Source organism: Melanerpes formicivorus, unplaced genomic scaffold (assembly GCF_026170545.1).
Source record: "Melanerpes formicivorus ecotype bairdi unplaced genomic scaffold, bMelFor1.0.p_v2 SCAF_6, whole genome shotgun sequence".
Taxonomy (NCBI): Eukaryota; Metazoa; Chordata; class Aves; order Piciformes; family Picidae; genus Melanerpes; species Melanerpes formicivorus.
Window position 1 is genome coordinate 31,173,963 of NW_027142358.1, and position 19,779 is coordinate 31,193,741.

General features: G+C 55.5%; 1 protein-coding gene across 1 annotated transcript in view; it reads right to left on the reverse strand.

Annotated features, from left to right (window-relative positions):
• Positions 1-6,214: 6,214 nt before the first annotated feature.
• Positions 6,215-19,779, reverse strand: part of UNC5B (unc-5 netrin receptor B) — a 99,302-nt gene continuing 85,737 nt past the window's right edge. Inside the window, exons 8-17 of the mRNA XM_068140327.1 lie at positions 19,634-19,666; positions 18,022-18,216; positions 16,270-16,662; positions 14,640-14,727; positions 14,380-14,548; positions 13,455-13,688; positions 11,760-11,909; positions 11,329-11,493; positions 11,048-11,238; positions 6,215-9,606 (exon numbers count right to left, since the gene is read on the reverse strand). Of these exons, the coding sequence (XP_067996428.1) occupies positions 9,441-9,606; positions 11,048-11,238; positions 11,329-11,493; positions 11,760-11,909; positions 13,455-13,688; positions 14,380-14,548; positions 14,640-14,727; positions 16,270-16,662; positions 18,022-18,216; positions 19,634-19,666 (1,784 nt within the window). The 3' untranslated portion in view covers positions 6,215-9,440. The remainder of the gene's footprint in view (positions 9,607-11,047; positions 11,239-11,328; positions 11,494-11,759; positions 11,910-13,454; positions 13,689-14,379; positions 14,549-14,639; positions 14,728-16,269; positions 16,663-18,021; positions 18,217-19,633; positions 19,667-19,779) is intronic.

Here is a 19,779-nt window from a genome sequence, read left to right on the forward strand (position 1 = left end):
CTCGCAAACTGCTGCTTGCAAGCTGCTTGTGTGTGGCTCTCTTCCCCCCTTGGTCTGAGATTGCCCAGCAAACGCAGCGTGAGCGAGCTGAACCAGCTCAGCACCGGGCTGGGTGGAGGGATGGAGGGGTGGATCCCCAAAAGGTGCAGGAGAAGGGACTGAGATGGTTGGACTTAGTGACCTGAAAGGACTTCTTCGACCTAAATGATTCTGTGAGACGTGGTAGGGATAGGCTCTGCTGCTTCAGCACCCATAGTTCCATCCTTAATTAATGATTAACCCATCCCCTTGACCCTGTAAAAGCAGGAAGCCTCTACTCATGCAAGGCTCCAGAACAAATTCACAGCCTGTAAACTAAAGCTGCTGTGCAGAGGAACCTGTAAAGCAGTACAGCACCTGAAGGACTTGCAGAACTACCTGTAAGCCAGTACAGCACCAGCAGGATTGGCAGAGCAATCTGTTAACCAGTAGCAGAACAACCTGTCAACCAGCACAGAACCTGAGGGATTGGCAGAGCAACCTGTAAACCAGGACATCACCTGAAGGACTGGCAGAGCAACCTGTAAACCAGTAGCAGAATAACCTGTGAACTAGTACAGCACCTGAAGGACTTGCACAGCAACCTGTAAGCCAGTACAACACAAGGTTGGCAGAGCAATCTGTTAACCAGTAGCAGAGCAACCTGTGAACCAGCACAGCACCTGAAGGACTTGCAGAACTACCTGTAAACCAGTACAGCACCAGCAGGATTGGCAGAGCAATCTGTTAACCAGTAGCAGAACAACCTGTCAACCAGCACAGAACCTGAGGGATTGGCAGAGCAACCTGTAAACCAGGACATCACCTGAAGGACTGGCAGAGCAACCTGTAAACCAGTAGCAGAATAACCTGTGAACTAGTACAGCACCTGAAGGACTTGCACAGCAACCTGTAAGCCAGTACAACACAAGGTTGGCAGAGCAATCTGTTAACCAGTAGCAGAGCAACCTGTGAACCAGCACAGCACCTGAAGGACTTGCACAGCAACCTGTAAACCAGCACAGCACCAGCAGGATTGGCAGAGCAATCTGTTAACCAGTAGCAGAACAACCTTTAAGCCAGCACAGCACCTGAAGGACTTGCAGAACTACCTGTAAACCAGTACAGTACCAGCAGGATTGGCAGAGCAAGCTGTTAACCAGTAGCAGAACAACCTGTAAACCAGCACAGCACCTGAACGGCTTGCACAGCAACCTGTAAACCAGCACAGAACCTGAGGGATTGGTAGAGCAACCAATAAACCAGTACAGCACCTGAAGGTTTGGCTGAGCATCCTGTAAGCCAGTACAGCACCAGCAGGCTTGGCAGAGGAACCTGCAAACCAGTAGCAGAGCAACCTGCAAAGCAGTACAACTCCAGCACAGTTAGCAGAGCACCCTGTCGGGCAGTCCCGGCCCAGCAGGCTTGCTAAAGTAAACTAAAGGCGAGAGCAGCAGGCTTCGCACGGCGGCCTGCACGCTCCCAGAGCGCCAGCGAGGCTCCGCCGAGTGACTCACAACCTGCGGTAACATCCCCGGGCTCCGGAGCAGGGCTGCGAACCTACGCCCACAGCTGCTGCCTCTGCCTCTGCCTCCGCCGGGCGAGCCCAGAGCGCCGCTGCAACCCCGGGCTTCGCAAACCGACTCCCAGTCCGAGCCCAGCAACCCACGGGCGGCCATGCCAGACCGGGGGGGACCCCGGGGATGGGCCGAGCCGAGTGCAGGGCGGGAGGAAATTGCCGGAAACCGGACATATGGCAGGAAAACCGCTCCCGTTTCGGGGAGGGGGAAGCGGCGCATCCCTGCCTGACCCCCTGCCCTGCCTGACCCCCTGCCCTGCCTGACCCCCTGCCCTGCATCCCTCCAGCCCTGTCCGCAACCCCTACTGCCCTTACCCCAGCAGCACTTACCGGGGCGGGGGGGCCGCCGGCTCCGTCCCCGTCGCCCCGCTGCGCTCCGCCCCGGCGGGGGTGGCTCCGACCCCGGCCCGGCCCCGCGGGCGGTGCTGAGCAGCTAGGGGCGGTGCGGCTCGGAGGCGTCGGGCACCTACGGCTGCAGCCAAACCCTTGTTGTTGTTGGTGGTGGTCGTCATCAGAGCGCATGGTCCCTCCTGAGGGTGTGAGCGGGGGGAAAAGGGGAGCAGAGAAGCGTGGAACCATGGAATGGGGCGGGTGGGAAGGGGTCTTTAAAGGTCATCGAGTCCAAAACCTCTGCAGTGCACGGACCTCTGCTGCAACGACGGCAGGTTGCTCACAGCCTCGACCAGCCTGACCTGGAATGGGGCATCTGCTGCTTCTCTGGGCAACCTGGGCCAGGGTCTCACCACCCTCAGGGTCAAGCATTTGTTCCTTCTCCCTGGTCTAAATCTTCCTCTTTTAATTGAAACCCAGTTCGCTGGCTGCTAACTGGGAGCCAGAGCCAGCCACCAGCGTCCTCCAGCCTCTCTGAGCCTTCAAGGAGAGCAGGCCAGATCACCTTGGCCAGCCAGATGCCAAAACAGCCCAAGACACACACTCACACACTCTATTTCCCCTCCCCCTCCCAACCCACTCTCTCCTGAACAAATAAACCAACAAGCACCCAACCCACTGGTGATGTGCTGAGATGGAAAGGCTTCAGAGGAGCACGTGGGTGAGGTTTGTTTTCTCCTCAGGATTTTCATTTGCAGTGGCATGCCAGGCTGGGGAAGCACCTGAGGAGATGATGGCACAGCCTCTCCGAGTCAGTAACCCCAGCAGCCCAGAGGGGTTGGCCTGATCTCTCTGATCTGCTGCTGTCTATCATGTCAAAAAGCTCACTGCTGGAGAAGAGCCTCACAGCACATCAGCACAAGGGGCTGTGACAGCTGAGCAGGGGAAACAAAAGCTAGCCCATGCCTAGCTAGAGCCAGGGCAGCCCCTCCAGTCAGCATTACCCACACTCCACAGACCTCCTGAGGTGCAGCCCTCCCACCCCTTCCCCCCCCACCACCACCACAACGTGGGCCCAGGGTGGATTTTAGGGACACCACTAGGCTCAGGGTGGAGTTTGGGTGGTTTGAAGGCAAGATGAGATGTGCTGGTGCAGGGTGTCATGGTTATCCCAAAGAAGGAAGGGCGTCTGGCTGTGCTGGAGGCATGACAGAGCAGAGTGAGTGATGGTGAAGAGATGGGAATGGGATCACAAGGACTTAGGGAGCAGCTCCCCCCAGCTCTCTGCACAGCTCAGTGCTCTCCAGAGCATCTCACAGTAGGGTAGGAGAGCTCTAGAAAGGGACCTTGCCAGACTGGACAGATGGGCAGAGTCCAAGGGCAGGAGATTGAACACATCCAAGTGCCAGGTGCTGCACACTGGCCACAGCAACCCCAGGCAGTGCTACAGGCTGGGGTCAGAGTGGCTGGAGAGCAGCCAGGCAGAGAGGGACCTGGGGGTACTGGTTGATAGTAGGCTGAACATGAGCCAGCAGGTGGCCAAGAGGGCCAATGGCATCCTGGCCTGCATCAGGAACAGTGTGGCCAGCAGGAGCAGGGAGGTCATTGTGCTCCTGGACTCAGCACTGGTCAGGCCACACCTTGAGTCCTGTGTCCAGTTCTGGGCCCCACAGTTTAGGAAAGATGTTGAGCTGCTGGAAGGTGTCCAGAGAAGGGCAAGAAAGCTGGGGAGGGGTCTGGAGCACAGCCCTGTGAGGAGAGGCTGAGGGAGCTGGGGTTGCTTAGCCTGGAGAAGAGGAGGCTCAGGGGAGACCTTCTTGCGGTCTGCAACTCCCTGAAGGGAGGTTGTAGCCAGGAGGGGGTTGGTCTCTTCTCCCAGGCAAGCAGCACCAGAACAAGAGGACAGAGTGTCAATCTGTGCCAGGGGAGGTTCAGGCTGGATGTTAGGCAGAAGTTCTTCCCAGCAAGAGAGATTGCCCATTGGGATGTGCTGCCCAAGGAGGTGGTGGAGTCCCCATCCCTGGAGGTGTTTAGGAAGAGCCTGGCTGGGGTGCTTGGTGCCATGGTTTAGTTGATCAGATGGTGCTGGGTGATAGGTTGGGCTTGATGATCTCAAAGGTCTTTCCAACCTGGTTAATTCTATTCTATTCTAAAATCCAGTGGGACTGGCCCCAAACGTGAAGGAAAAGCAAAGAAACCCTGGTGAGGGCTCCTCTGGTGCCCCCTGGGCATCCTCTCTCCTGCAGAACAAATCTAGAAATCTTAGTGATGACACTTTGGAACATGTCATGGGGGACTGAATTCAAGAGAACAAATGCAGGGAAGATTTGGGCCAGCTTTCACTTCAAGGGGAAGGAGCAAGGTGGGGATTTCAACAGGAGAACATCAAGTGAAATCAGGAAGCACTTGGTCAAAGCCAGCCACAGATTTGGATGGCTTGGATTGGAAGGGACTTTTAAAGGTCACCAAGTTCAACCCCCTGCATGGAGCAGTCACTGGCTTGTAAGCAGCCCTAAAGAAAAGGCCTTGGGGGTGCTGAGGGATGAGAAGCTCAACAGGAGCCAGCAGTGAGCACTTGCAGCCCAGAAAGCCAACCTGAGCCTGGGCTGCAGCAAGAGAAGTGTGGCCAGCAGGGCCAGGGAGGGGATTCTGCCCCTCTGCTCCACTCTGGTGAGACCCCACCTGGAGTGCTGCATCCAGTTCTGGAGCCCCTAGCACAGGAAGGATCTGGAGGTGCTGGAAGGTGTCCAGAGAAGGGCCAGGAGGATGAACTGAGGGCTGGAGCTCCTCTCCTATGGAGACAGAGAGAGTTGGGGCTGTTCAGTCTGGAGAGGATAAAGCTCCAAGGAGACCTTCTTGTGATCTTCCAGCATCTGAAGGGGGCTCCAAGAAAGCTGGGGTGGGACTTTGGAGGGTGTCAGGGAGGGATAGGACTGGGGGGGATGGAGCAAAACTAGAAGTGAGTAGACTGAGATTGGATGTTAGGAAGAAGTTGTTCCCCATGAGGGTGATGAGAGCCTGGCACAGGTTGCCCAGGGAGGTGGTGGAAGCCTCCTGCCTGGAGGTGTTTGCAGCCAGGCTGGATGTGGCTGTGAGCAACCTGCTGCAGTGTGAGGTGTCCCTGGGCACGGCAGGGGGGTTGGAACTGGCTTACCCTGGAGGTCCCTTCCAACCCTGACAGTTCTGTGACACATTCAAGAAGAACCTGACCTGGAACGCTTTCAGGATGGGGCTGTGAGCAACCTGTTCCAGGATGAGTTAGTGCCAAAGGTGGCAAATGAAAGCAACTTGAGAGACTGAGGTCAAAGGATCTATGATGCAAAAAAAAAAGGTTATCACTTCTGAGAAGGTTTCTGCCTCAGCATCATGTCTGGGGCTGGAAAGCCCAGCTTGGGAGGGCTCTGCATTTTAACATGGCTACCAGTGCTGAGGTGCCAGGGCAGCAATTTGCTCCCCATTTCTTTCACTGGCTGCAGAATCTTCAGCAGCTGCCCAGAGCAGGAACAACGTTGCCATCTCCTGGCGGTACCTTGTCCACAGGAGCTGGGCAAGAGGCAAGTGGCCCAGGCAGAGGCAGCAGGAACCTCAAGTCTCCCTTTCCCTGAGACCTCACCTCATCCTGCAAACCCTTCTGGCTTCACTTCCTCTGCCAGAGCCAGACCAATGACACTGAACTAGGAGAGCAGTGTGGGGGGAAGGTGGTCCCAAAGCCAAGGGTGGAGCAAAGCAAAGGAATCAGAAGAGGGAGGTGGCAGTTGGAGGACAGGGCCTTGCTCCTCACTCCCAAATTAGGTACCCATGTCCCTGCTCTTGCTGCAAGGGGCATTGCTTTCTGCAGGGCTGGTAGACATCCCTCAGAGAAGGGAATTCTCTTCTTGAGCTGATGGCTTAGCCCATGAGATGCTGTCTTTACACCAGTCTCCTGCCTTGGAAGCAGCCATGTGAGTCCAAACCAAATCATCAATCAATCTTTACAGCTTACCTCCATCAGGGCCTCTGACAGCAGCCTCCTCCACTTGCTGGCACTGGCACACCTTTGGCATTCGACCCCAAAACAAGCTGGAGGGATGCTCATGGAAATCCCCACGCTGCTGCTGCTGCTGTGGAACTGGACCCAAACTCCCCTCCCCAGATGCTCAAAGCCAGCAGGAACCAGTGAGTGATGAACATGAGAGGAGTGAACAGAGCAGTTCCTTTGTTGCTGTTGTTGGGTTTGGTTTGATTCTTTTTTTCTTTCTTTTTATTATCAGACTAGGAAATATAATTTATTGCATAAAAATTAATCTGTTACAATAGGAAGGCTAAACTTTATTTACAGGTCTTTAGTTTACAGAATAAACAGATGGGGGTTTTAGAGGATGCTGCCACCAGGCCCATCCCCCTGGACATATAAATATGGAAACAGATTGCTGAGCAAGGGATGGGACACTGCCAGCACACGGACCCTGGGCTTGCCTTTGCCAAAGCTCCTGCCTGGAGAGCCCTCTGGCCATAAAGGGAGGCAGGGAGGGCTCCCAGGAGCTGGCACCCAGGGGGGAGAGGTGCAGGCACTCAGAGGACCTCCCCCTGAAGGTCTGAAAAGTGGGGAGAACCACCCCCCCACACCCCCCCCCCACAAACACACACCTGGGTGGATACAGACAGCTGCTGCCCCCCTGGAAGGAAGGGGAAGACAGATGTGGACAGATGAGGATGGAGGCAGAGGTGAGACAGATGGATGGATGGATGGACGGACAGGCGGTGGTCCATGAGCCAGACAGCCAGGATGAAAGCGGGAGATTCAGATGCGCCCCCAAAGAAGAGCATCTCCATCTCAGCCCACAGAGCACAGCAGTGCTGAGAAAAGGAGCCCCATCAACCACCAGCAGCCACTGTGGAGCCATCAGCTCTTCATCTGACTCCAAATGTGCGTGCTCCCCCTCAGATCAGAGACAGGGGCTCGGCCACCGGATGCTCTACCGCAGCCTAAGGGACGGATAAAAACCCTTCCGACACGACACAGGAGCCCACCCAGCAGAAGCCCTCCCCTCCACGGGAAGAACATCCCCTCTCTCCCACAGCAAGAAATGAAGCCCACCCAGAGAGCCAGAGACAGAGCAGGGAGCAGTTCCACACAGATTCAACCAGGTAGGAAGAGACCTCCAAGATCACCAAGTCCAACCCATCGCCCAGCCCTAACTAATCAACCAGACCTTGGCACTAAGTGCCTCACCCAGGCTGGTCTTAAACACCTCCAGGGACCTCGACCCCCCCACCTCCCTGGGCAGCCCATTCCAGTGGGCAATCTGTGAAGAACTTCTAAGATCAAGCCTGAACTTCCCCTGGTGCAGCTTGAGGCTGTGTCCTCTTGTTCTGGTGCTGGCTGCCTGGGAGAAGAGACCAACCCCACCTGGCTACAACCTCCCTTCAGGGAGTTGCAGACAGCAAGAAGGTCTCCCCTGAGCCTCCTCTTCTCCAGGCTAAGCAACCCCAGCTCCCTCAGCCTCTCCTCACAGGGCTGTGCTCCAGACCCCTCCCCAGCTTTCTTGCCCTTCTCTGGACACCTTCCAGCATCTCAACATCTTTCTTGCATTGAGGGGCCCAGAAGTTCAACCGCTGCTTCAAGAGCTGCCAAGAGGAGGCCTCACAGCCATGCCCATGCAATACTGCAGGCAGCTCCCCTCAAGCCACCCTGTGAAGGTGATGCTCTCGCTCGTGTCAGGGCTCCCTGAGTTCGCTCTGCTCCCCAGCATCACCCCAGGATGCTGGGCCAGGGCATCACAGCCCAAAGCAGGACCTGCTCTCAGAGCCTGCTCTTAATACTTGCACTGATGGAGGATCCACAGCCTGGCTGTGGGACCTAACCTAGTCCTGAGCTTACCATCCCTGGCCTATTCTTTTTCTGCTTTAAATACCAGACACATCCCTAAGGTATAGCACTTGCTGAAGAACTATTTCTATCTGCAGGCAGCCTATAGCTTTACCTTCATTGAGACACCACATCGTTGTGAGGAACCTAACCCCCCCCTTGATCCTTCCTACCCTTTGATTACTTTGCCATTCATTCCACAACTTCTCCATCCTCAGAAAAAGTCTACTACAGGGAAAAACAAAGAGAAGAGGAGGATGGAAACCCCATCACCAGAAGATGCCATCCCTCAGCTTGGATGTACTGAGGTCTTCCTCCCCCCCCCAAGCCTCTGCTGAAATACTGCATCAAAAACTGGGCAGGAGCACAGGACCCCCAGACCAATGTGGTTTGCAAAGGGGCTGCACCCTGACCTGCCAACCCCTCTGCTCTCCCCAGGCCCCTCCACGAGCTACTCATCACCTGCCTCTGCCCCCAGGTTTGGTGTGCTCACTGTGGGTTTAAAACATCCCCCACCCTCACCTTTGCCCAGTGGGTCAGTGGGTTGGTGCAGGAGTGAAATCTTTGGTTTGCACTGAAGTGATGTGAAGGAAGGCGCAGGCATCCTGATAAAAAACAGCTCCCCCAGGTGATCCCAGGGGAAGAATTGGTTAAAAACACCCTTCTCTGGACACCCTCCCCACCCCCATCCCTACACCCCTCTTTGCAGGCAGAGAGGGATTCCTCAACTCCACAGGGCGCCGCTGCTGGGAGAAGGGCAGTTTGCAAGGTGGGGGGTGGGTGGGGTGGGTGGAAACCAGCCCCCAAAACTCTTGGGGAAGGTCTCAGGCGGCCCTGAAGCAGAGGGAGGTAGAGGCACTTCACCCTACAAGACTCCCCAGGGGGTCCCAGGCCATTGTAAACACATTTCGCTCCACGCTCGTTTCCCTACGGAAGGACGTCTGCCGCAATCTCTCTCTCTCTCTCACCACCACCCTGACCACAGCAAAGCTCTTGCTCCCAGGCACCAAAACAAAAACCCCAAAGAGGTTTATTAAATCTGACTTCTTTTTTTTTTTTTTGCTTTTCTTTGCTTTTTTTTTTTTCTTGTAAAAAGGACTCATCCATAGATCTGGATAATAAATTCTTTGCGTTTCCTAAGAAACTCTTCTTTCTTGGGGTTGGGTTGGGTTGGTTTGATTTGTTTTGTTTCTCTTTCTCTCTCTCTCTCTCTCTTTTTCTTTTGTTTTCTTTCTTGTTTGCCTTGCTAAGCTGTCTTGAAGCTCTTGACAGAAGCCTTCGCCTCGATTGTACTCAGCTGTTCCACGCAGAAATGCTTTTAGAGGAGAAGGAGGAGGAGGAGGAGGAGGAAGAGTAGAACCCAAAAGGAAAGAGGAGGAGAAGGAAAGCCCCTGCCCCGACTTGAGAAGCCCTAATTCCTCCCCACAGCACCAGGAGGAGGAAGAGGAATGCTGTGTAACACTTGAATTGCTTTGTAAACGCTGAGGATGGGTCTCTAAGGCTGAGAGCGACGCGGGGAGGGAGGGAGGAGCGCTGGCCTCGGCCCTTCCTCGCTCAGCCGCTGCCCGGGGCTGGATGTGCCTCCCCACCTCCTGCCATCAGGGAAGGGTCTTCCAACCCTTGCCCCACCACAGTTTTTTATCCTCCTGGTTGCGAGGAGCATCATCAGCAGTCTCCCTCCGTGGCCATGACCACCAGCATCTCGCTCTTGCCCATCTCTTCTAAGGCACTGGCCAAGGTGTTGAGATCGCCGTCGTCCTGGTGCTGGGCTTCCCATAAGTCCAGCAGCACCCCCGTGGGGCTGGCTTTGGTGGCAAAGTAATTCAGATACCTACAGAGGGGAAACAAGAGAGGAGGTCCACGTTGGTGCAGTGCCCTTTGGGGATGGAAGGAATCACAGAGTCAAGGTCTGGGTTGGAAGGGACCTCCAAAGATCATCTAGTCCAATCCCCAAGGAAGAAGGATGCTGGAGCAGCAAATCTGTCTACAACATGAGGGATGGAACAGCACTAGAAATGGAGAGATTCAGATTGGATGTTAGGAAGAAGTTCTTCACTGTGAGACACTGGTACAGGTTGCCCAGGGAGGTGATAGAAGCCTCATCCCTGGAGGTTTTTGCAGCCAGGCTGGATGTGGCTGTGAGCAACCTGCTGCAGAGTGAGGTGTCCCTGCCCATGGCAGGGGGGTTGGGACTGGCTGAGCCTTGAGGTCACTTCCAACCCTGACAATTCCATGATTCTATGAAGCTTGATGGAAATGCCATAACACAAATGGTAAAACCCTCCAGATGTTGTCTTCAGCTTTTATACAGAGCTGGCATTCTTGCAGAAGCAAGACAAGCTTTGTTTTGCTGGAACTACCCTCCCTTCCTTCAGCCCTTGGAGGTGAACCCAAGCAGAAGCCAGCACAAGCATAGTCTCAGCTATATAAAGGCCAGTTCAGAGTGACCAGAGACCCAGGACTGTGGCATGGATGGATGCATGGACACAGATGGGTTTAGCTCCACAGACCTATATCCCTATTAGTCCCACAATTATTTTGCTTGGAATAGACCATCAAGTCCAGACCATCAAGTCCAACCATTAATCAAACCAAGTCACTACCAAGCCATGTTCCTCAGCATTACCAGGCTGGAACACCTCTGCTGTGAGGACAGGCTGAGAGAGCTGGGGTTGTTCAGCCTAGAGAAGAGAAGGCTCCAGGGAGACCTTACAGCTGCCTTCCAATACCTGAAGGGATCCTACAGGAAGGCTGGAGAGAGACTTTTCATGAGGGTGTCTAGAGACAGGACATGGAGGAATGGTTTGAGGCTGAGGGAGAGGAGGTTTAGACTGGATCTTCAGTACCAGGGTGGTGGGACTCTGGAACAGGTTCCCCAGGGAGGTTGGGGATGCCTCCTTCCTGGGGGTGTTCAAGGCCAGGTTGGATCAGGCCTTGAGCACACAGAATGATAGAAACAACAAGGTTGGAAAAGACCTCAAAGATCATCAAGTCCAACCTGTCACCCTAGACCTCATGACTTCTAGACCACGGCACCAAGTGCCACATCCAATCCCCTCTTGAACACCTCCAGGGAGTCTAGCTGAGAGGTGTCCCTGCCCATGGCAGGGAGATTAGAGTAGGTGATCTCTCAAGTCCCAACCTTAAGGCATTCTATGGTTTATAGGTGGACCTATATAGCTGGACATGGCCTAACTGGATGCCTGAATTAGGGAGGGTGCACAGAGTGAAGGACACAGGAGGGGAAAGCAAAGCACGAGCAGACCACCCACCGGTCCATGGAAAGCTTCTGGGCGAGAAGCCTCCAGTCATTTCCTCTGGAGCTGGGGGCATCCAGGCTGTTGCAGATCTTCTGCCTGATGGAGAGGGGGATTTTGAAGGCGTAGGGTCCCACCTGGGTGGTGCTGGTGGTGGCGGTGCTGCCGCTGTGGTGGGAGCGAAGGGTGTCGAAGGTGCTGGTGTGCTGCCAGGAGACGAGCAGGGAGAGAGGTTACGGCACAGGGCGTGCCCCAGGTGTGTCCTCTTGCTGTCCTCCCGCCTGCCAGCCACTCACCTCTCCCAACGTGATGTGGAGCTGGAAGATCTGCCCTTCCCCTTCCACCTGCCGCACGCAGATCTTGCAGGTGAGCTCGGTGGAGGCCTGGCTGTACCTCTCTAAGGTGAAGGTGCAGTGCAGAGCTCGCTGGCTGCCGCTCCAGATGTGGTAGAAAGGGATTTCCTGCAGATCACCAAAGCATGGGCTCAGCAAAGGCTCCAGCAGCTTCCCCTGGGAGGATCCCACTTCCTCCAGACACCCCACGGGGAAGAGGTGGACCCCACAGACCGCATCCCACCAGGGGAAGACCAACTGGTTCCCCTTCCTTCTCCAATCCTTCAGGAGACAACTCTGGAGGTAAGACCAAGGTGCTCACAGCTCTGTGGTGCCTGGCTGAAGGTGGTGTCCCCCCGTCTGGGATGCCAGCCGCTCCGGCCTCAGCCCCTCACCTGGTACTTGGCCAGCAGCTTGCTCCTCCATAGTGCATGAGGGATGTCGTGGATGGAGAGACGCAGGTTGTGGTAGCTGTCCTTGAAGGGCAGGGGCTTGGGCTCCTCCAGCAGGTACCCACCCAGCGTCCGCTCCAGCTCCAGCACCTCCTGTGGGCAGCAGGACAGGCAGCATGAAACCCAGGAGAGAAGCAGGGGCTGCTCCTCTCCCCACTCCAGAGCCAAAGCCAGGCGTGCTTCTGCCAAGAGGAGCCGGCAGCAGCAGCCAGCCCACCAGCCTCCTAAGCAGAGCATCTTCTGCTCTGCCTTGCCAGCCGCCCTCCAAGGACTTGCCAACTCATCTCACATGCCATCCCCACCTATGCCAAACTCCCTTCTGTGGTGCCCAGGACAGGACAAAGAGCAATGAGCACAAACTGGAACCCAGGAGGTTCCATCTGAACAGGAGGAAAAACTGCTTTGGTGCGAGGATCCTGGAGCCCTGGAGCAGGCTGCCCAGCGAGGTAGTGGAGTCTTCTCCTCTGGAGAGATTCCAAACCCACCTGGACATTATGATGCTGGCCAAGCTGCTGTGGGTGCCCCTGCTTTAGCAGGGAGGTTGGATTGGATGATCCCCAGAGATCTCTTCCAACCTCCAGCATCCTGGGATAACTTGAATTTTAGAACAGATGAGCCTCTGTACTCCTCAGACAGCGCCAGGGTCCAACACAGAGGTCACCCAACCTGTCTTCAACACCATCCCAGTATGGCACCAGCAGCTCTCAGAAAGAAAATGCCATCCAGGAGCCAGAGTGATGTCTCCATCCCCACCTAGAGGCACTGCAGCAAACCCTGACAGCACAGGACAAGTCACTGGGAATCCGTCAGCCACCACACCGCTGGTCCAAGCAGCCAAAGCATCACAACTCAAGCTTCCAGGGCTGCCCTTGGTGCTATCTATGCCACAAAATCCTCCCCAGGGAGGGGAGAGAGATGTCTCCATGCAGGACTAACATGTTCTGTAGAAAACCAAGACAAACCACGGCAGCAAGTGGTGGTGTTTTGGGTTTGGTTTGGTTTTCCATGAGGGAAAAAAACCTCATTAATTTGAGCCTCATTACTGTGAGGGTGCTGGACCAGGCTGCCCAGAGTCTCCTTCTCCAGAGACCTTCTCCAAACCTGCCTGGCCATAGAATCACAGAATTGTTTGGGTTGGAAAAGGCCTCTCTGAGATCCTTGAGTCCAACCATCGACCTAACACCACCATGGCCACTAAACCATGTCCCATAGTGCCATGCCTGCTTGTTTTTGGAACACCTTGAGGGACTCCACCACCTCAACCTGCTGTGTTTAGCAGGGGGGTTGAACTAGATGATTTCCAGAGGTCCCTTCCAACCCCCACCGTGCTGGGATTCTGTGATGGCATGAGAAACTCCACCCAGCAGCAGCAGCAAAACCTCTCGTGTGAGGCGTGCAGGAAGGGAGCCCAGTAGGGGAGCTGAGCAGCACTTTCATTGTTGCCATCAGGGAGGGTGGGGAAGGACAGGGAGATCAGTAAACACACTCATTATTTCACTGTGGTCACTTTGCAGGCAGTTGCATCAGGTTGCCTTCTCCCTGGGGCCAGGACATCCCGAGAGGCACCAGGCAGCGTCTCACCGCCAGCACAAACAGGCTTTGGGAAGGAGGGGCAGCCCATGTCAGCGTTAACGTTACCTTCAGAGCATCTGGTGTGTCCTCCAGGCAGTAGACCTTGAGGTTGTACTCCAGGGAGGTGCAAATGGTAGGTGCAAAGATTGCCAGCTGGAGCCTCTTGATGGCTGACCTGGAGTAGGACTCTCCCACGAAGACGTAGGTGCCAAGCTGGTCCAGCAAAATGTGGCAGGACTTGGCTTCCAGCTGGCAGTAGCAGGGAGTGTTGAGGGTCTCCTCATCCAGGGTCACAACCTCCTAGAAGCAATCAAGACCAAGGGTCACAGCCTATCCATCATCCAGGGGAGGTTTGCTGGGGTGTGGGGGCTGCAACCCACAATGCCCATGGCCTTCTGTGGCTGCAGGGATTGGGTTCATAGGATCATAGGATGTTAGGGGTTGGAAGGGACCTCCAGGGATCATTGAGTCCACCCGCCCCCTGCCAGAGCAGGGCCATAGAATTCAGCACAGGTCACACAGGAATGCATCCAGATGGGGCTGGAAAGGCTCCAGAGAAAGACTCCACAACCTCTCTGGGCAGTCTGTTCCAGTGCTCTCTGAGCCTCACAGTGCAGAAGTTCCTCCTCGTGCTAAGGTGGAACCTCCTGTGCTGGAGTTTCCATCCGTTGTCCTATCCCAGGGTGCAGCTGAGCAGAGCCTGTCCCCTCCCTCCTGACCCCCAGCCCTCAGATATTTATAGACATTTATTAGATCCCTTCTCAGTCCTCTCTTCTCCACCCAAACAGCCCCAGGGCTCTCAGCCTCTCCTCACAGGGCAGTGCGGCAGTCCCTTCAGCATCCTTGCAGCCCTCTGTTGAACTCTCTCCCGCAGATCCCTGCCCCTCTTGAACCAGGGAGCTCAAACCTGGATGCACTATTCTAGGCAAGGTCTCAGCAGGGCAGAGTAGAGGGGGAGGAGAACCTCCCTGGACCTGGGCCCCCAGCTTACCTCCCAGTTTCCCTGGTGGGACTGTGTTTTCAGCTGGTAGATCCAGTCCGAGGAGCCGACGTCGGCGCAGTGGGGCAGGGTGAGGACCACCGGGCGGCAGAGCAGGAGGCCGGTGGGGCCACAGGTCACCGCCGGGCTCAGCACCGTCTGCGTGCCCTCCGAGGGCAGCCTGGGCAGGGGAGAAGGGGACACTGCTCACCAAGCAAGCCTCCAAGGCCAGCAGGAGGAGCAGCAGCTGGGGTGGCGGGGGTGTGACTTACAGGGCGTTCTCTGCCTTGTTGAGGACCAGGTACATCTCGTAGAACTTCCCCTGGGGGATGGCCCCGTGGGGCACCAGCAGGCTCACCCCTGGCATGGCACAGGCAGGAGTTAGTCACAGAAAGGAGGGACAAACCACCCCTCCACCCTGCTGGGGAGGGCAAGGCCAGCCCAGAGCACCACAGGAGAAACATACAGAATACAGAATTAAGCAGGTTGGAAAAGACCTCAGAGATCATCGAGTCCAAGCTATCACCCAGCACCATCTAAGCAACTAAATCATGGCACCAAGTGCCTCATCCAGGCTCTTCCTAAACGCCTCCAGGGATGGTGACTCCATCACCTCCCTGGGCAGCACATTCCAATGGCAAATCTCTCTTGCTGAGAACTTTCTCTTCACCTCAAGCCTAAACTTCCCCTGGCACAACTTAAGACTGTGTCCTCTTGTTCTGGTGCTGGTTGCCTGGGAGAAGAGACCAACCCCCACCTGGCTACAACCTCCCTTCAGGGAGCTATAGAGAGCAAGAAGGTCTTCCCTGAGCCTCCTCTTCTCCAGGCTAAGCAACCCCAGCTCCCTCAGCCCTCAGTACAGGGCTGTGCTCCAGAACCCTCCCCAGCTTTGTTGCCCTCTCTGGACACCTTCAAGAGTCTCAACATCTTTCCTAAACTGAGGGGCGTGGAACTGGACTCAAGGTGTGGCCTAACCAGTGCTAAGCCCAGGGGCAGAATGACCTCCCTGCTCCTGCTGGCCACACTGCTCCTGATGCAGGCCAGGATGCCATTGGCCTTCTTGGCCACCTAGGCACACTGCTGGCTCATGTTCAGTCAACATCACCAGGTGTTCCTCGGCTACAAGATACTGGCCCTGGACTGATGGCAGGGCCAGCCAGGGAAGTGCCAGGGGGTTGTGACCTCCATCCTGAGGAGTCTGGCTTTGGAATAGCTTCCTGCCTTCCTTCTGAGTAGTAGCTGAGGCAGCTGGGGTTGTTCAGTCTGGAGAAGAGGAGGCTGAGGGGAGATCTCATCACTCTCTACAGCCACCTGAGGTTAAAGCAGCCTCTTCTCCTTGGTGGCAAGTGACAGGACCAGAGGAAACAGAAGCTGCACCAGGGGAAGTTCAGGCTGGATGTTAGGAAGTACTTCTTCACTGCAAGGGTTCTCAAACATTGCAATGGTCTGCCCAGGGCAGTCACTGTCCCTGGAGGGGTTTAAACAGTGTGTGGACCTGGTGCTTAGGAACATGGTTTAGTCTTGACCCTTCAGTGCTGGGTCAGGGCTTGAACTGGATCTTTGGGGTCTCTTCCCCAACTGGATGTATTCTGAGATCCTCCGAGATCAAGACTGGAGATTAGGAAGAACTTCTTTACAGTGAGGGTGGTGAGACACTGGAAGAGGTTGCTCAGAGAGGTGGTGGAAGCCTCATCCCTTCAAGTATTTTAGACAAGGCTAGATGAAGCTGTGAGCAACCTGATCTAGTGTGAGGAGTCCCTGCCCATGCTATGGGGGGGTTGGAACTGGGTGAACCTTGAGGTCCCTTCCATCCCTAACCTTTGGGATAGCAAAGGGCAGAGAAGAGCAACGCCTCGCTCATTCAGCAGCCAAAGTCACCCTCCTCCCCAGCCCAGGGCTTACCAGTGCCTGGTACAGTGAGCCTTCCTCCCAGGTAGCCAAACGTGCCGCTGGCACTGTTGCCAGGCTCCCGGGGCAAGCTGAGGAGGTGCTGGGAGCCCAGGGCTTTGTTCCTCACGTTGGCAAAGTGCCCGTCCCTGGTGCCGTCCCCGGGGTAGGTGCCGGTAGCAGGGACTCCCCCCAGCAGATCTGTGCCGTCGTGGAGCCCCGGTGAGGAGGAGGTGGTGGAGGAGTTGTAGACCTTGATCTTGAGGTTGGGGAGGGGGTCAAGCAGGGGGGAGTTGGTCATGGGGATCTTGTCAGAGGAGTCCTGCAGGGCGTACATGGGGCCACGGTACACCCCGGCGCTGGCCGTCAGGTCCGGCTGCATCGAGGGGTGCAGCAGCTGGGGGTTGTCTGCAGGAGGAGGAAACACAGGTGGGATAGAATAGAATAGAATTAACCAGGCTGGAAAAGACCCCAGAGATCATCAAGTGCAACCTATCACCCAGCACCATCTGATCAACTAAACCATGGCACCAAGCACCCCATCCAGGCTCTTCCTAAACACCTCCAGGGATGGGGACTCCACCACCTCCCTGGGCAGCACATCCCAATGGCCAATCTCTCTTGCTGGGAGGAACTTCTTCCTAACATGCAGCCTAAACCTCCCCTGGCACAGCTTGAGACTGTGTCCTCTTGTTCTGGTGCTGCTTGCCTGGGATGAAGCTGGTGGCAGGAACAAAGAGGTGGAAAAGCACTGCTTGACTGGAAGAGATGACTCTGAGAAAGCTGCAAGGGATGGAGGATGTACAGGAGGTGCAACAGGTACAGCACTGGGCTGCAGCTCTCTGCCTTCCACCAGGCACTTGCTCAACAGAAGAGCGTGGCCAGCGGGTCCAGGGAGGTTCTCCTCCCTCTCTGCTCTGCCCTGGTGAGGCCACATCTGGAGGTACTATATCCAGTTCTGGGCTCCCCAGTTCAAAAAGGACTGGAGAGAGCCCAGCAGAGGCTGTGAAGATGCTGAGGGGACTGAAACATCTCTAAGTGGAGGAAAGGCTGAGATAGCTGGGGAAAAGAGCAGCCTGAGAGGGGATCTGATCAGTGCTGATCAATACCTAAATGAGAAGGGAGCAAGAGGATGGGGGCCAGGCTCTTTTCAGTGGTTCTCAGCAACAGCACAGAAAGCTGCAGGTGGAGAGATTCAGGCTGGATGTGAGGAGGAAGTTCTTCCCCATAAGAGTGGTGAAGCCCTGGAATGGGTTGTCCAGGGAGGTGATTGGGATGCTCTCTATGGAGGTGTTTAAGCCCAGGCTGGATGAGGCTCTGGCCAGCCTGATCTAGTGTGGGGTGTCCCTGGCCATGGCAGGGGGGTTGGAACTGGATGATCCTTGTGGTCCCCTCCAACCCTGACTGATTCTGTGATTCAGTGGGCTCAAACTGGCATCCAGGAGGTTCCACCTGAACAGAAGGAGAAGCTTCTTTGCTGTGAGGGTGCTGGAGCCCTGGATCAGGCTGCCCAGAGAAGTTGTGGAGTCTCCTTCTCTGGAGAGATTCCAACCCCACCTGGCCATGGTGATCCAGGGCAAGCTGCTGTGGGTGCCTCTGCTTTAGCAGGGAGGTTGGACTGGGATAAACCCCAGAGGCTCCTTCCAACCCCCACCACGCTGGGTTTCTGCGACATTCCCCTAGAAAACTGGGGCTGCAGGTCCACCAGGGACCAATCTGACATTCACTGAGCTGCTGAGGAGGACCTGCAGGGGCTGTGGCTCTTACCATGCCGGGAGGTCTTGAAGTTGACAGGGTGGAAGCCTCCGGTGAGAGCGGCTGAGGAGTCCGTGATGTCTGTGTCGAAATCCCGGCACCTCCTCCGGTACACCACCACCCCCACGGCCATCAGGATCACCAGGAAGACAAAAATGGCCACCACCAGCCCAGCATACAGGGCCACATCCCCTGTGGCCTCCAGCACTGCGAGGGATAAAAGCAATGGAAGGTGAGAAAGGAGCACTGGGAACGCACCTCGAGACCCAGCGCTGCTTCCCCAAGCCTACCACCGCCTCAGGTGTGGGAGTTTTAGGCTGTGCCTTTAAAATGTTCCACAGATCTGGGAACAGAAAGTGGTAGAATGTAAACAAATCACCATTGGGTGTAAAAAGCCAAAGAAAATAATGGTAAGTTCTAAACAGTCCCATTGGAGAGGTATCCACCATGAGAATTAGTCTGGGGAATCACCTTTCTCTCTTTTTTGGCTGCTTGGCTCTGGAAGAGAAGGAGGAGAAGAGAAAGAAGGAGGAGAAGAGAAAGAAGGAGGAGAAGAGAAAGAAGGAGGAGAAGAGAAAGAAGGAGGAGAAGAGAAAGAAGGAGGAGAAGAGAAAGAAGGAGGAGAAGAGAAAGAAGGAGGAGAAGAGAAAGAAGGAGGAGAAGAGAAAGAAGGAGGAGAAGAGAAAGAAGGAGGAGAAGAGAAAGAAGGAGGAGAAGAGAAAGAAGGAGGAGAAGAGAAAGAAGGAGGAGAAGAGAAAGAAGGAGGAGAAGAGGGAGGAAATTTCAACCCACCACACTCATAAATATGTCCCTCCAGAAATCCAGATCAAGTGTCACTGCCTCTATACAGAGACCACTCAGCTCCCACATCTTCCCCTCCCCTGCCATCAGGCCCTCCATCTTTAAATGCTTGGTGTGTCTTGGACAGGTCTGCCCAGGAAGGAGAGGGATGAAGAGGGAAAGCGAAGCACAGCGAAGCTCCCAGCTCAACCCTTCCTCCTTCCTCCCTCAACGCTCAGCCCCAGCTCTTGGTTTCACACTGGAGCAAAGCCCTATCCCAAGCCTGCTGATCTCAGCCACGGTAGGATTATACCACTTGTGGGAGGTGTCACCTCATCCCCCAAGTTCCCCTTCTCTGGATGCCAGAAACAGGAACCCTCATGCCTCCAGCACCCCCAGCTCAAAGAAGAGGAACTCCTCACAGAGAGGTGTTGACCCCTAGAGAGTAGCTTTGGTGATGAGACACCAGCTGCATCACGGCTGCTTCTCTGGAGATACTCAAAACCCTCCTGGACACAAAGCTGCTCTGGGTGACCCTGCTTTTAGCAGAGGGGGTTGACTAGATGATCTCCAGAGGTCCCTTCCAACCCCCCCACCCCCCATTCTCTGAGCCTGTGGTGCACCCAAGAACTTCAGGCAGCAAACAGGAGGGGGGATGGGAGCAGAGGCACAAAGCAGAGTGCGGGGATTTAATGTACACTGGCGTTCTGGGGTGGCTGCTCCTTCTCCCCTCCAGGCCCCACCCCCTGCCCTAGCTGCTGAGGACCTCTGGCATGGATGTGACAAAGCAAAACCAAATCAATGCCTTGCAAAGAAACGAAATGGCCATGAAATGAACACTTACGGTGGCTTTTGGGTTCACTTAGAACTCTTTTATCTGTGAGGGGGAAAAAAAAAGTTAGAAAATAAAAGGTGAAGGTGATGATGAGGATGAGATGAAAACAAAAAGGCAGCAGGTGGGGGAGGGGGGAAGCCAGGCTGGGGGGGGTC